This window comes from Pimephales promelas, chromosome 2 (assembly GCF_988280905.1).
Source record: "Pimephales promelas chromosome 2, fPimPro1.hap1.1, whole genome shotgun sequence".
Lineage (NCBI taxonomy): Eukaryota > Metazoa > Chordata > Actinopteri > Cypriniformes > Leuciscidae > Pimephales > Pimephales promelas.
In genome coordinates this window covers 9,757,820-9,774,435 of record NC_142770.1, presented here as the reverse complement: position 1 = coordinate 9,774,435, position 16,616 = coordinate 9,757,820, and the positions used below count along the sequence as shown (strand labels likewise).

Genomic DNA, 16,616 nt, shown 5'->3' with positions numbered 1-16,616 from the left:
AAAATATGACTTATATATAAAATATTTATATTTATATATAATATAAATTATATATAAATATATATACATTATATACATGAAGATATTTCTTAAATATAAACAAGCATGTGTGTGTATTTATATATATAAAATATTATATATAATTTATATTTTAGGAGGAAACAGTTTTAATACGTTTAAAATCAATATACATTTTTTTTCCACAATAAATATCGAAAGAGAGTTATCAGAGTTTAAACTTTAATTAGCCTGTCTAAATATATTTACTTAATAAAACAGGCTGAAAATAAGAATTTGCTCTTAAGGGTTAAAAACAGTAATAAAGACATAAAAGGCATTTTCAAATAAATTGATTTGTTGTTTCCAAATCGGTTCTTGGTACTTTTTCCTCTTTTTGCCATTGAATAGATGTAAAGTTATTTATTTTAAAACAAAATGCACCAACTAGAAACATTATATATTTTTAAAATCTCCTTCCGCACAGGAAAGAATAAGTTGGTCTTCAAAAAGAAGTTTTCAACAGGAAATTCGCTTTATTTGCACACTTGCAGCCATACACTTTATCTTATCACTCACCATCGGAGCGTCATACGGAAAGTGGGCGTGGCGTAAAAAGTTTGCGAAGCCCGAAAGTGAATGAGTGACAGTTCATCCATCCTCCGCTTTACCAGAGCGCATGGGGCATCCGCTAGGAACCGCGCGGAATTACCAGATGCAAACTTTCACAGACTAACAATGAATTTAAAATACATATTCCAACCCACACATGGACTCTCTGTTTGTTTCATTTCATTACTATTTTTAAAAATCAGACCTTTTTTTGTGCGCCATGCACTGTGAATGCGGGCAAATGACGCAGGTTATACTTGAACTACTTTAACATGTGACCAAAAGTGGATTAAGGATTTAGAAGATGATCTTGAGGAGGCTGTTACATCCACTGCCTGTCTTCGCTCTGACTTTGTTCATCTTGGTTTTGCTGGATTTGCAGCTGCGCACCCGGAGTGACCAAAACCCCTTTGCGCCCTTCGCACGCGAACGAACTGCATCTCTATCAAGGACCTTGGCTGTAAACCAACACAGAGACGTTGTTCTTGAAAATCAGAAACAGAAACGTCAGAAATGGAGGGGGTTGAAGCCACAACAATCTTTAAAACTCACTGACATCTTCATTGCAGTGAAAACCACCGGCCGGTTCCACAAGACCCGCCTTGCTCTTCTTCTGGAGACCTGGATCTCTAGGACTAAAGACCACGTGAGTGCTCCTTGACTAGGTTCTGTTATATAGCCTACTCATCAAAAATAAAGGGGATCTAATATAAGAAACTCCATACTGATCAACAGTCAATGTTTATGATATTTATTGATCATTTTATTAGTCTAAATCACGATTTATGATGCAAACTTATACAAAAACTGCTGATGTTGATGTCACAGGACGTCTGGCAGACATGTGCACATCCTGTGGCATCAGATAGAGGTTGTGTGCAAACGTCCCGGTGAAAGCACAGGTGCAAAACCTCACTTGAGTGGTGTCTCACAAGTGGCACCATGTTTCCAACCCATATTTTTTTTTCTATTTGATTGCTAATTTGATTGAGGTTATTTTTCACAAGCACGAATTTATTAACGTTGGCACCACGCCGCAAAGATTGGCCCACACATTGGTGCATCATCTATATTAAAACAGAGTGAGATGAACCATTTCCTGTTTCGTCCGCCCTGTGCTCGTTTATAGACTGAACACTTCCTCTCTGTGTTCTCTAATTCAGCAGTAGCTTGTCACCAAGGGTAGCGATAGACTTTTAGGTCCTCTTTTTTTTTTGTCACAAGAAGCAGACCTCACAGCGGTGACCTTTGAAAGAGAAAGTAATGAAGACCACTTACTGAAAGTCCATTTGAATTAAGCCAAGTTCAGTCGCTCAGTGCCTTCCACTGATAGTTTTATAATACAAAGCATTTGGTGTGGCAGTGAATAAAACTGTTTTAGATAGGTCTATTTTTATAGAGGTTGACTGATGGATTCTGGGTTAAGGCTTGTAGATACTGAAACCATCTCAGATTTGACAGATCTAAACGACCAGACCAAGTCTGCGGTCACAGCACAGCGGCTCTGTGAATAGCATCCAAACGGCCTGTGACGTCACCGTGGCATTTCACCACAATTTCGAAAGAAAAAAGTACAAAATTACGTGAGGCATAAAGGAAATAAAATGTTCAATTGAAATGTTAAAATGTTTTGCACAGTGACCATTTGAAAAAAATAAATAAATTGTGTATGTCAGTAATATTTTAAAATATCAATACTAAAATCAGAATGCTAATATTTAATAATAATACAACTTTTATATTCTATTACAAATATTAACCTATTTTTTTAATAATACTACTACTAATAATGACATTAAGAATTGTGTTGTTGTATTAATCACACAAGCATAAAATCAGCAGCAACAATAATAATAAAATTAATGATTTTAATGATGTGACTAATAATACAACTTTTATAATTAAATATTTACTTATTATTAGTACTTTAAAGTAATAGCACAACTTTTATATTCTATTGAATAGTATAGTAACCTATTTTTATAATAATAATAATTATTATTATTTTATTATTGATCACATAATAATAACAACAACAATAATATTGCAAATATTATTTGATTATTAATAATACACTGTAAAAAAATCTTTTCCTTATTAGTAATCACAACATTTTTTTTCTTTTGTCAAATCAACTTAAATTATTTATTTAGTTCAGATAACATAATTTTGAGTTTCTGATGATTAAATCAATCTCCTTCATTGTATTAACTCACTTTTTCCATTTCAATGAACTTAAAATTTTAAGGCAACCAGGTTACTTACTTTTTTAAGTTAAACCAACAATATTTTTTACAGTGTACAAATTTTATATTCAAATAAATATGATTTACTTAATTTTCAATAATAATACAATTATTTTATTATAATACAATACAAATGATTATTAATATTATTAATATGTGATTAATAATGTCACAACAAAAATAATGTAACAGTAAAAAAGATTAAAAAAAATACAGTATATATATATGTATAAAATAAATATATTACTTATTGAAATATTACTCAATTATGTTTTCAAATATGACCAGTTTTGTGAGATGTTCCCACTATTTGTCAACAGCCTCATACATATATAAATATATATGAATTTAAATTATATATATATATAGACCATTTCACAAGATGTAAACAACACTGGTCAGTCCAGAAGCACTTCCTGTTTCAGTTTTTTATCACTACATAAAAGCTGGGATAAAATACAACCAACAGAACATTTAAAACTGAATCAAAAAGTTAAACAAACATCTTTAAGATGTTTTTTTTACATGTGAAATAAAGAAAACAGTTACAAACTGAAACAGGAAGTGCTTCTGGACCAGTGTTGTTTACATCTTGTGAAATGGTCTATATATATATATATATATATATATAATTTAAATTCATGCTGCTTTGATCAAGTCAAGTCACCTTTCTTGTTTCTTTTTTTTGCGGTTCCTTGGACTTGCTTGACACTTAAATGCATGTTGCATGAGACAAAATGTTCCTGAGTGAAGCCCTGGTTCCTTATATTATTTCTGTGAAAGTCATAATTAATGGTCATTATTGGTACTTGGCAAAAAGAAAAGTTTGACACAGATTTATTTTAAACTGACATCGAAAAGGTTTTATACGTCCACTTTAATGGACATCCGTTTAAACCGTAAATGATTAGATCATTTGACTGTGGCCTGCTGTGACATACAAGCAGAACAAAGTCGGACTGATGTACTAACACTTGCATTCACACGTTCAAACCCGTGGTTTGGCAGGCGCTAACAACACGAGCTGTACTTTGGGAAGATGTTAGTGATTGGACTTGCCGAGCATTATCTCTGATCGGCTTGTCAAAACGAATTCCCAACATGCAACTCAGGATGTAACACTTTCAAAGGAGCAGCCGTCACTCTAAATATAAGATGACACGTGCGAAATAGCGGCGCTGCTGATCTAAATACTTGAACATCACAGAGAAAGTGAGCGAAATTAGGCTAGGCTGAAATTCCTCTTAAGGCATACTAATTCGTTTGTGTTTGTGTGGGAGAAATGACTCTCAAACGTTCAATAGTTTGACAGATTAAGTTTGAAACTGGAGGGGGTTTGAGGTTGAGGTTTTTCGCCCTCAAATGCAACACTTTAAAAAAAAAATCCCCTGCTTCTGCTTAATTGGTCCTGTTTTGAATATGAGGAAATGGATGAAAATGAATACTTTTTATAGGCTAAGTTTTAGCCGTTCATTAACACGACAACTGTGTTTTGGGGGCCTGAAAATGCAAACTTTTGAAAACAGGATTTAAAGCGAAAGTTATTGAAAACGTTGCGAACAGTAATGTCACGTGACGCTGTCGCCATTTTGAAATCGCTCCGGTAAGTTTTCATTTTGAAAACCGGAAGTGTCGCCTTTAATCATAGGAGAGTCGCGAATGCGATGGCATATTGTTGTGATTAATATAGAAATTAGTTATTCTCAAAATGTACACACATTTCATACTTTAGACTATATACAGTGAAATTAATTTATAAATTAAATATTTGTTTATATATATAATTCAGAACGTAAAAAAAGAAGCAGGAACGAACTATATAAATATCCTATATTGAATATTAACATCCAATAGTGTAAATCGCGGCTGCAGCTTCAGGTTGGTACCTACGCTATCCCACGACAAATTCGTACGAATTCGTACGAGTGATTAAAAAGTAGCTAATTCCTACAAATTCATACGACCTCACTCACAATTCGTACGATTTGTCCAAACCCACGTGATGGGTAGGTTTAGGGGCGGGGTCAGGGGTAGGTCATTCATACGAATTCATACGAATTGGCCAAGTCGTAAAATATGTATGATTTAGCAAAAACGTACTAATTCGTACGAGTGAGGTCGTACTAATTAGCCACCTCATAAAAATCGCACAAATTCTTGTGAGATCGGGTTGGTTGGTACTCAAGACATTGTTGTCTATCTGTACTTCCGGGGTTCTTCCCACCGGAGCCTCGCTTTCGATTTCAAAATGGTGGCTGTGTGAAATCAGCATATAGGTGTGTAATGTTTATTTACAAAGTGACACCGCCAACTTCTGGCCTGGCATGAATTTTACAACGTTTTTAGTTGTTTTGTGAACGGGATCGCCTTGACAACATTGACGTCTGTATGTGAAAATAGAAAAGGAAAGGAAAAACGTTTCCGTATTCAGTGCATTTAGTGCATAAAATCTTAACATTTGAATGTAACAATGTTAATATTAAGTTAAAAACGTTATTTCTGAATGTTTTCTGAACATTCTTTTAAATGGTTAAGGGAACATTCCATTTGACCATTTTGCAAACATAGCTTAATGGAAACGTTACTTTCGAATGTTCTCTGAAATAAGTAGAAACATTTAAAAAATGTTCCGCAAACATCCAACCAAATGTTTCAGGTAAAAAAAAGTTCCATGAACGATGTATAAATAATATTTTTGAGAACATTATTTTAAAGACCAGAATGAATGTCTTACTAATGTTCCTAGAGGAACGTTTGTTCACAACTTTGAGAGAACCTTGTCACAGCATCAGCTAAAGTTCTGAGAACATTCAACCCGATCTCACAGGAATTTGTACGAATTTTAGGAGGTGGCTACTTCGTAACAATTCATACGACCTCACTCGTACGAATTAGTACGATTTTTACTAAATCGTACATATTTTACGAATTGGCCAATTCGTATGAATTTGAACGAATGATCTACCCCAGACCCCGCCCCTAAACCCAACCATCACGTGGGTTTGGACAAATCGTACAAATTCGTATGAGTGAGGTCGTATGAATTATTACGAATTAGTCACTTTTTAATCACTCGTACGAATTCGCACGAATTGGTCGTGAGATAGGGTAGGAACATTCCCATGTTTGATGCTTACGATTTGGGCTTTGTTCGATTTAGTTTTTGGGTTCCAACAGCGGCTTTTTAAACACAGGATGTTGTTTGTGCGTTTCAGTTTTCACAAGAGTGTGTGCGTTTGTTTGTGTGCCCTTTGCCTCCGTGCCAATAAGAGGAAGCGACAGCCGCAGACTGCATTTTGAAACAATGACTAAACGGAAGTCTATCTGACAGAGGAAGTCTTAAGCTGAGGAAACGGGAACGAAATGTGAAACAACAACTCTGGCACTTTTAACAAATGCCAGGAAATTAAACCCCTCCCCCGAACACATTGTTAGATTTTGTTATTGAGCACTTTTACAGACTAATATGGGTATTTTTCTGTTCATTTCAGCGACATAATGTGTATGAGGTTTTGATATTACAAGCAAAAGCGTTTTGTATGCAACCTGGCTTCCTATAAGTGCATTCGTTTTTATTGTTCATCACATTATGGGGCCTTTTTTCCTAAATTTGCATGTGGAGCTCACTAAAGAGCCAAATGACATCCAGGACGTCATGGGTTGAGCTTGATCTAGTCCTGCTTCACCTCTGTGGATGTAATGGGTGGAGGGATCGAGTTATGGTGTGCTTGGACCTTCTAGCTCCACCCATTACATCCAAAGAGGGGGAGCTGGGCTCCATCATGTGCCTTCTTTTCCCTCTCAAGTTGGGACGACAAAATGTACGCGCTTCCTCCACTGGTTTCACTTCATTATGCCACTAATGGGCAGTTGTACTGCCGTTTCACTCTTTGTGCATCTCCAGACGGTGCTTTATGAGCCGCTGTCATCAGCCGTCTCACTTTAGCAGAAATGAGAGTTAAAGATCCACCCTTATGATTTATGAAGGAGCTCGGGGTGTGAGTGGGCCGTTTCCACTCGCTCTGGCCCATTGGCTTTGATGGCTGTGGCATTGATCTGCGCGTTCGATTATTCTGCCTGTACTCAAGGACCACGGAGGGAGAGGCGTGTAGACTTACGATCTGAGCCGTCTGGAACGCCTAGACGTCGTAATGAAGCTAAACTTCTAGTGACATCTGCACTGCATCATCATGGGATATGATAAATATTGTGTGTGTGTGTGTGCGTGTGTGAGAGAGTCAAAACGGAAGTGTAGAGGTAAATATGGCCATAGATAGGATGTGCCTTGGTCTAACAGGAAATGGCTCCCAAATCTGCTCTTCTCACTTGGTTGAGAGGCTTTTTTTTCATCATTTCGGCTTTGTGGTTACAAATGACACTGGAAAGTTTCAATGCTAATACGTATTATATATTAGTTCTGTCAAATCGATTAATTGCATGTAACAAAAGTTTGTCAAATATATTTACTATATGACGACTCTTTGACAGATTGCTTTTGTTCCTTTTCTGTAATGGATAAAACGTCTGCTAAATGCATAAATGTAAATATCCACATATTAAAAGTCATGATTTGAATATGTATAATAATAATAATAATAATATATTAATAATAATAATAATTATTATTATATTATTAGATTTCTAATAATATAGTAATATATATATATATATATATATATATACATTAATAATTGAATAATTAAAAAGTTAAATTAATTAGTTCTACATTTTGTAAGATTTTTTTAAATGTTGGCTGCATTTGTCATTGTTTATTAATTTTCATCAAACTATATTAAAGACTATCACAGTAGCCTCATATAATCAAATTTTAGAATTATTTTATACAACATTCTTTTGCTTTTGTAAGTTGCTTTGGATGCATAGATGTAAATGTCTATGTAATAAAAGTCATATTTTCAATATGTTTAATAATACTTATTTTAATAATACTTGTATTATTAGGTTTTGAATAATACAATAATACATTTTTGTAATTATAGTTTTTATTTGTAAAAATATAAACCATTATAAACCATTTTGTAAAAATAGTTTATTCATTGTTGTGTAACATTTAGTGAACAACTGACACTCATAAAATAATAATATATTCAATAAAATATATAATTTAAGAATTAAGAATAATAAATGTTTAAGAATGTAACATTTTGTTGTTTTCCACCCCTCTTGCACACAAAATGTTCCACATCAGTAAAATTTGTTGTGCGTGAAAGAAATTTATAATTTTATTCAGGAAGGATGGATGAAATTTAAATTTAGCAACAGTTACAGTGTATATATATATATATATATATATATATATATATATATATATATCTGTCACAAAAGAATCCTGAAAAAATGTATTACAGTTTCCACAAAAACACTAAACAGCATTATTTAAACATTATTCATAACTGGAATTATTTGTTGTTGTGTAAGTGAAGATTATGTCCAAAAAATAAATAAAAATCAACCCAAAAATCTAATTTAAAAGCTATTGTAGTGAAAAGAAAAAACTGCAATATGAAATGTATAATATACAAAATATTTAATTTATTTAGTGATATATTTTGTAACATTCATTACAATTTTTCTTTGGAAAAAAAGATTATTGTTACTGTTTATTTAATGTTCATCAAAATATATTACAACAGATCAAACGTACCTCATATTTCTGAATTATTTACTGCGAGTTTTGTCGTTGTTGTTGATAATGTTTCTCAATAGTTTTTGTGCCAGTCCAAATCTCAGCTGTAGTTTTTAGACACTCACACAAAAACACAAACTCTTCGCAACATTGTCATCTCACCTTGAGAAAACATTGGTAATAACAAACCTTGAACGCAGATGCTCTGAGGTTTCCTGGTGCACCAGCTGTTATCTCCCAGTGGTGCATGATGGGAGTTTGGATGTTACTTGTCCTCAAAAGACCACTAGACTCTCACTGCACCAGAATAATTAATATGGTCTGCCTCATGAATTTGTGTTTCTTCTTCTTTTACAGACCTACATCTTCACAGACAGTCCAGATGAAGACATCTCCTCTGAAGGTAGATCATCTTTCTTCTGCAGGATTGGTGTGAGCTTCTGAATCTTTCCTCTTCACTCGTTGTGTGTTTCTGTGCTCACAGGCTTCAATGTTGTCGTCACTGACTGCTCGCCGGAGCACAGTCATCAAGCTTTATCCTGCAAGATGGCTGCCGAGTATCACCACTTCATGGCCTCTGACAAAAAGTGAGTTGGACGATAACGGAATATGACCTTATGTTACGATTCATATCATTGTATCTATGTATATATAGCCACGTTTCCACCAAAATTACCCGGAACAATTTGTCCCAGGAACTTTTCTCCCCCAGACCTGTTGCTTTTTGCGTTTCCATTGCTGTCTAAAGTACCGAGAAGATTAGGCAAATTAGTCCGTTGACTTCCCAGACAGCAAACTGACATTGAATCAACGTGGAAACGACGTCTCTCATGACATTGAAACAACGTTGATTTTGCTCATCGAATTAACGTTGAACCAATGTCAGACGCGGCATTCTTCAAAGCCAAATGAAAATCGAAAATTGGTTTGCTTTCATAACGCTGAAACATCGTTGATTTCAAGTTGATTTTCCGTTAGTTTTGAAAGAATGACGCGTCTGACGTTGGTTCAACGTTAATTCGATGAGCAAAACAATGTCAGATCAACGTTGTTTCGATGTCATATTTCCACGTTGATTCAATGTCAGTTTGCTATCTGGGTTAGGACTGCGCTCGACTTTCCAGTTGCCGCTGGATTTCCTCCTCCAAATATAAGCTTAATAAAGAACCTTGTTTTTAACCTCGTCATGTTTCTTTAGAAATAAAAAATGGACAAATGAAGTATTTGGACGCCTCAGATGTAAAGTTATTCGCTGTCAAAGTGACGGCAAAATGAATGGGAGTCAATGGGATGCTAACAGCAGGTGAAGTTCTGCTACAATGGCGTTCAGTTTCCGGCTGATGGATTACCCCCTTGTGTTCAGCACCCAAGTCCCATTCCCGGAACTTCTTGAACTTTGAAAAAATACTTTTGACCTTCTGAGGGGAACATTTTTATCCGGAACTTTATTTAAACCGACCTACCGAGTCAAACAACGTGCTAAGACAACGTGAACAGTACAAGTTTTGTTTTGATACAACTTATAAAGCACTTGTGATTTTTCCATAGGTGGTTTTGTCATGTTGATGATGATAATTACCTGAATCCTGGAGCCCTTCTTTCTCTCCTGACTGCCTTCCCTAGAGATGGCGACATCTATGTGGGGAAACCAAGCCTGGATCGACCAATGAGAGCACAAGAACTGCTGGAAGGGAATAAGACGGTCAGTATTTTTTTTTATCTGAATTCACTCTTCTGAACAATTATCAATAACAATAATTTTTATTTTTTATTTATTAGCCTTTACCAAAATGTATTTGTTTTCCCCTTCAGGGATCAATCAGTGAGTAGAGCTTCATTGCTTATTTATCTGGACAATTCTGTTGGCTTTTTTACTGTATTGTTGGAAAAAAATGCTGTCAGAGGAGTTGATTCAATCATGTACAATGTGTAACGCCAATAATTTTGAGTGTGTGTTTGTAGTCATGCTGCCTTTGGACCTGCTTCTTCTCTCTCTCTGTATGTTTGTGTGTGTGTGTGTGAATGTGTAAATCCTGGAAAACCCAAAATGTCCCCAAAAAAATGACAATATCCGAACTTTTCCTCGTAGGGACCTATTTTAATCCCCATGAGAAAAATAGCTAATTAATCATATTAAATTATGTTTTATGAAAATGTAAAAATGCAGAATGGTTGGAGGATAGAATATTATGTCTAGTATGGAATGTCCTCATAAATCATGAAAACCCATTGTGTGTGTGAGGTCTACAGGAACAGACAAGCCATTTAGGTCTCTCTCTCTGCTCTACTGATCTCTTCTTGGGCCACATAGGCACCTGGGTAATAAAAATGAGACCTGATTTTTCATTTCTGCCACCCCAGCCGGACTCTACCTCCGCTCAATGGGATGAAAGACAAAAAGAAAACAAATAATTATACCCACCATAACTATTAGTTTATACCCACCATAACAACAAATGTATTCTTTTTAATTGTGGGGTTACTGTCTAAAAATCCATTTTGCCTGCTTACATTGCTTTGTTCCTCAACTTCTTTCTCAATATAACACCCAGTTGGACAGTCAAAGCTCCATTGAATCTAAACTTCTCTTTCGTTCTGGTCAAAAACCTTCGCCGTCCCATATGCCCTTATCTCTGTGTGTCCCCTGTGTTGTTTATGTCCACATTTATACGTCAGGCTCCTACAGAGGAGGAATACGGTTGAAAGAATGAGACAGAAAAGGACTGTAAAGAACCTGAATGGTAATGGCCACATGGAGGATTGAATGGATAGATAAATGGATGTGGGATAAGTAGATGGATACAGGCAGATGTATGCCCCTGTCGCTTGTGATGCTCCACAGAACCCCATGTGAAAACGCTAAGATTATCTGGAAAGCCTAGAAATGAAGAGCAGATTGCATTGAGAGCTTACAGAGAAAGAGAAATACATTGCAATTTTGTTGCTTTGATAAGGGATTTGGTCACATAATTGGTGAACCATCTGAATGAATGTAAAGATTTTAGATTGCTTCTTGGCGGTACAGGTAATAAGAAAAGGTAATAAGAAACTTGAATGAAGAGAAGGGGAGAATTTAAATGGAAATTCAAATAAATACGTTTTATTCAACATTTGTTTTCATATTGGATGAGTGGCAATTTCTGATGTTCGTATCAATCCACATGTCTGTGTTTGTGCTCAGTTTATGTGTTGGCCTATTAGCAGTGTTGTAGTCGAGACCAGCTCAGTCGAGTCCGAGTCGAAACCGAGACCATAGAGGGTCCAGTCCGAGTCGAGACCAAACAGAGTCGAGACCGAGACCATAGAGGGTCGAGTCTGAGTCGAAACTGAGTCCATAGAGGGTCGAGTCCGAGTCGAGACCAGAGACCAAAGAGAGTCGAGTCCGAGTCCGAGTCGAGACCGAGACCAAAGAGAGTCGAGTCCGAGTTGAGACCGAGACCAAAGAGAGTCGAGTCCGAGTCGAGACTGAGACCAAAGAGAGTCGAGTCCAAGTCGAGTCCGAGTCAAGACCGAGACCAAAGAGAGTCGAGTCCGAGACCAAAGAGAGTCGAGTCGGAGTCGAGACCAGACAGGGTCGAGTCCGAGTCGAGACCAAAGAGAGTCGAGTCCGAGTCGAGACTGAGACCAAAGACAGTCAAGTCCGAGTCGAGACCAAGACCAAAGACAGTCGAGTTCGAGTCGAGACCGAGACCAAAGACAGTCGAGTCCGAGTCGAGACCGAGACCAAAGAGAGTCGAGTCCGAGTCGAGACCGAGACCAGACAGGGTCGAGTCCGAGTCAAGGCAGAGACCAAAGACAGTCAAGTCCGAGTCGAGACCGAGACCAAAGAGAGTCGAGTCCGAGTCGAGTCCGAGTCAAGACCGAGACCAAAGAGAGTCTAATCCGAGTCGAGACCGAGACCAGACAGGGTCGAGTCCGAGTCGAGACCAAAGAGAGTTGAGTCCGAGTCGAGACCGAGACCAGACAGGGTCAAGTCCGAGTCGAAACCAAAGAGAGTCGAGACCGAGACCAAAGACATTCGAGTCCGAGTCGAGACCGAGACCAAAGAGAGTCGAGTCCGAGTCGAGACCAGAGAGGATAACCTAAGGTTGGGTCGGGTAAAATATTTGGTGGTAACAATAAAATTGGCACCATACCATGAAATCATGTATATTTGTCCGAGTCCGAGTCTTGAGTACACAACACTGCCTATTAGTGGTGGGATTTTGACTCTTTTGGTATTTTATTTACACCAGTTAGGTGGCGGCAAATAACTGTCTTTATGAGTGAGTCAAGGCATCATTTATTCAAGCGATTCATTTCAAAGCACAGACTCATTCAGGTATTATTTAAACAGTTGGCTTAATGAGTTATTGAATCATTAACTCAAGCAATTCATTAAAAATCAGTAATTCTTCCAGGAACAAAATGAGGAATTGGCTCCAAAATGGCATTCTCTCTTGAGTAGGTACTTATTTTGAATAGCCTAAGTAATTACTTCACGACCGCAAAAAAATTGTAGTATGAATGTAGAAAGTAAAGTGTCCATCGTGTGCACACTTCTCACCAGAAGTGGTATGTCACCCGGGTACTTTTTGCCTAATCTTGTGAAATCAGACGTTCCTCACATACTGTTTTTCGCCTACTATATAGTAGGGAAGAACGCAATTTTGGATGAAGCCATTGTGTAATTCTTTTTATTTACTCAATGAATCGTTCATTAAACAGATTCATTCAGAATCTAAACAAGTGACCATCTTTATGAACAAATCAATGAATATTTCACTCAATATAGGTTTTAATATATATGAAGAGTTCATATGCAAAAGCCTCTAAATGCCATTTGAAATTTTCTTCTTTAATTATGATTTTTATCAAACTTGTATATTTAAGTTCAGTGATTTCACTTTAATGGCAATGATAATTACCTATTAATTGTTATTTAAGTGAAATTACTGAACTTAAATATACAAGTTTGATAAAAATCATCATTAAAGAAGAAAATTTCAAATGGCATTTAGAGGCTTTTGCATCTGAACTCTTCATATATATACACACATATGTACAAGTGATGAACATTTCTGTACACTTGCACAAGATTTTTTAAGGAAGAGGTTTGCAAGTTGCTTTAATAACTACTCTTGTTCATCTCTTTCATCTCTTGTTGCTTAAATGCCTGCTTTAGGTGAGGCTTTTACTCACGAGTCTCCACATGTACTGCTGTAAACTATCACACACTGACCGTTTGCATCACTAGAGCTTCAGAACGACCACAAATCACCCTGCACATCAATGTTTTAGGGCTTGATTCTTAAATTGTAATGAACTGTAGCATTAATTCTTCATTTTTAACCAACTGCAGCATGTTGAAACTGACTGGTTGACTTTTTCCTCTGTTCGGTTTCAGAGGGACGTGCGTTTCTGGTTTGCCACAGGAGGGGCTGGTTTCTGTCTGAGCAGGAAGCTGGCAGAGAAGATGGCACCCTGGGCAAGGTGAGGCCCTGATTCAGCATGTGTGTGTTTGATTATGAATCCATTTCATGCACATTTTAGTGCCTGAATGAGAAATAATTTGAAAGATCTTACCTACCCTACACTTGTGAACTGTATAGTATATACAGTATATTATGCATATAGAATGTTTGTCTTTATTTGCAGTGGTCCCAGGTTCGAGCAGACCTCTGCAGCAATCATGTTACCTGATGACTGTACGGTGGGATTCATAGTTGAGAGGCGACTGGGCTTCTCAATGGTCCATAGCAACATGTTTCACTCTCATCTAGAAAACCTACTTCAAATTTCCCCCAGTGATATCCCCAAACAAGTGAGATGACTATAATTTTCACCTGATGTTTTATTAGTATTGCTTACATTACTGCTTACCCTAGCAACCACTTATAATAATGCCCTAGCAACCACCTATCCATGTAAACATCTACCATCTAGCAAATAACTAACAATCACACAAGCATTCATAACAAAATAGAATATAACAACTTTAGCAAAGGCAAAAAGTAGGACATATTTTCTTTAAAAAATTAAAATGCCAAAATTTAGTTTATTATAGTTTGATTCAAAATACTAAATGAACTGAATTAATATTTTGGTTTTCAAATAACTGGATTCTAATATTTTAGTAAAAAAACAAAACAAAACAAAAACAGAATATATATTTTACCTCAAAGAACTGAATGCTAATATTTGAGTTCAAAGAACTGGATGCTAATATTTTAGTTCAAAGAACTGAATGCTAATATTTTAGTTCAAAGAACTGGATGCTAATTTTACAACTGGATGCTAATATTGTACCTCAAAGATCTGGATGCTAATTTTCTATCAAAGAACTAAATGCTAATATTTTACCTCAAAGAAAATAACGCTACTATTTTACTTCAAAGAACTGGATTCTAATATAGCGATCTGGATGCTGATTTTATATCAAAGAAACAAATGCTAATATTTTAGCTCAAAGATCTGGATACTAATTTTGGGCCTATATCATAGAAACAAATGCTAATATTTCATCTCAAAGATCTGAATGCTAATTTTACAACTGGGTGCTAATATTTCACCTCAAAGATCTGGATGCTAATTTTATATCAAAGAAACAAATGCTAATATTTTAGCTCAAATACTAATTGTGGGCCTATATCATAGAAACAAATGCTAATATTTCATCTCAAAGATCTGAATGCTAATTTTTCAACTGAATGCTAATATTTCACCTCTGGATGCTAATTTTATATTAAAGAACGGAATGCTCATATTTTACCAAGAACTGAATGCTCTGATATTTTACCTCAACTGAATGCTGATATTTATCTCAGTGAACTGGATGCTAATGTTATTTTATCTGCCAAAAAAAAAAAAAAAAAAAAAAATTCTATATGCAATTCTAACAACAAATGTTCTGTTCTTCTTGTTTGTTTCTCTTCTTCTAACACTGAAGGTGACTCTAAGCTATGGATGGTTTGAGAATAAAATGAATAGTGTTGAACTAAAAGGAGTTTTTACCAAAGATGAAGATCCGTCCAGGTTAGTCATGTACACACCTCACACATACAACTACATGCAGACCCTGGGGATATTGATTTGTTATTTATGACTAAAGGATAACTTTTTTCCTTTGTTAATTCGAAATTACCAGACAAAGTAATGTTAAAATTATATATAGCCACTTTAACAGATGTAAAAGCATTTTCTACTAATTTATTCCTGAAATCTAATTTCATGCTAATATTTGTATGTTTATCTGTAAAATATAGAGTGAGTTTAGTATCTTTCCACAAATCTTTTTTTTTTCTTCATTAAACATCCAGGCATTTTCTGTTATCGCTAAAAATCCATTCTTACACACTTTGTGAGCAGACATATCTTACAGGCAGTTTAAAAGCACTTCATTGTACATATTAATCAGCTTAATCTGAATATATTTGTCTGTATGAATCACCAAACTCTTCACAAGCTAAAAGGTTTTATGTTTTCCTCAAGAGATAACGGATACTTGTTTTAAAAGTTTGATTCCTGCAAAGATTTCGCAAACTTCAACTAATCATTTGCTTTTATAAGTTATTATTCTATGATGACATTTAAAAATGTGCCAGAGACATTGTTAATGATGCATTTAAGATGTTTTTAGCTAATGTTGTTCTGTTGTAATCTGTTTTTCAGGTTCAGGACAGTCCACTGTCTTCTGTACCCTTCAACAAGTTGGTGTCATGTAGCTCTCAAAAACGTCTTGTCATGGAATCAACATGGCTTCCAATGATACAATAATCATGTATAAAGTGAGAATTTTAATGCATGAACTTCATAAGGGCCGAGAAGCCAACAAAAGCCAAAAAAGCACGGTGTTCAAATGAGGAAACGGAAAACCTCAATGTTTAACTGAGCCATTATTGTTAAGTGTAACTTCTGTCTACTTGCTGCACATTTTGGTTATGAATATGTTTTTTTTAAACCATTTACTATATATAATCAAAATATTTCAAAACAGGGTAATCATATTTTTATTCTATGATCAGTTGTATTCATATATTTGCACTGTACACATTTTGATTACTGTAATATATATTTATACTGTATGACATGAAGCACTTAAGATAAGTGGATATCCACTAAAAATGTTTTGCAAT

At 35.6% G+C, this 16,616-nt stretch overlaps 1 protein-coding gene across 1 annotated transcript; it reads left to right on the top strand.

Annotated features, from left to right (window-relative positions):
* Positions 1-556: 556 nt before the first annotated feature.
* On the top strand, positions 557-16,464 carry mfng (MFNG O-fucosylpeptide 3-beta-N-acetylglucosaminyltransferase). Its single transcript, XM_039682287.2, has 8 exons — positions 557-1,255; positions 8,860-8,905; positions 8,987-9,089; positions 10,051-10,204; positions 13,889-13,974; positions 14,140-14,305; positions 15,431-15,516; positions 16,153-16,464. Exons 1-8 carry the CDS (start codon positions 914-916, stop codon positions 16,247-16,249), a joined length of 1,080 nt encoding a protein of 359 aa, XP_039538221.2. The 5' UTR covers positions 557-913; the 3' UTR covers positions 16,250-16,464.
* Positions 16,465-16,616: the final 152 nt, after the last annotated feature.

Bases quoted from the DNA above. Each gene is read 5' to 3' on its own strand.
- mfng (XM_039682287.2), top strand. From the start codon at position 914: ATGATCTTGAGGAGGCTGTTACATCCACTGCCTGTCTTCGCTCTGACT. The intron at 13,975-14,139 runs GTGAGGCCCTGA...CTTTATTTGCAG, and splicing joins AAGATGGCACCCTGGGCAAG to TGGTCCCAGGTTCGAGCAGA. The intron at 14,306-15,430 runs GTGAGATGACTA...CTAACACTGAAG, and splicing joins CCAGTGATATCCCCAAACAA to GTGACTCTAAGCTATGGATG.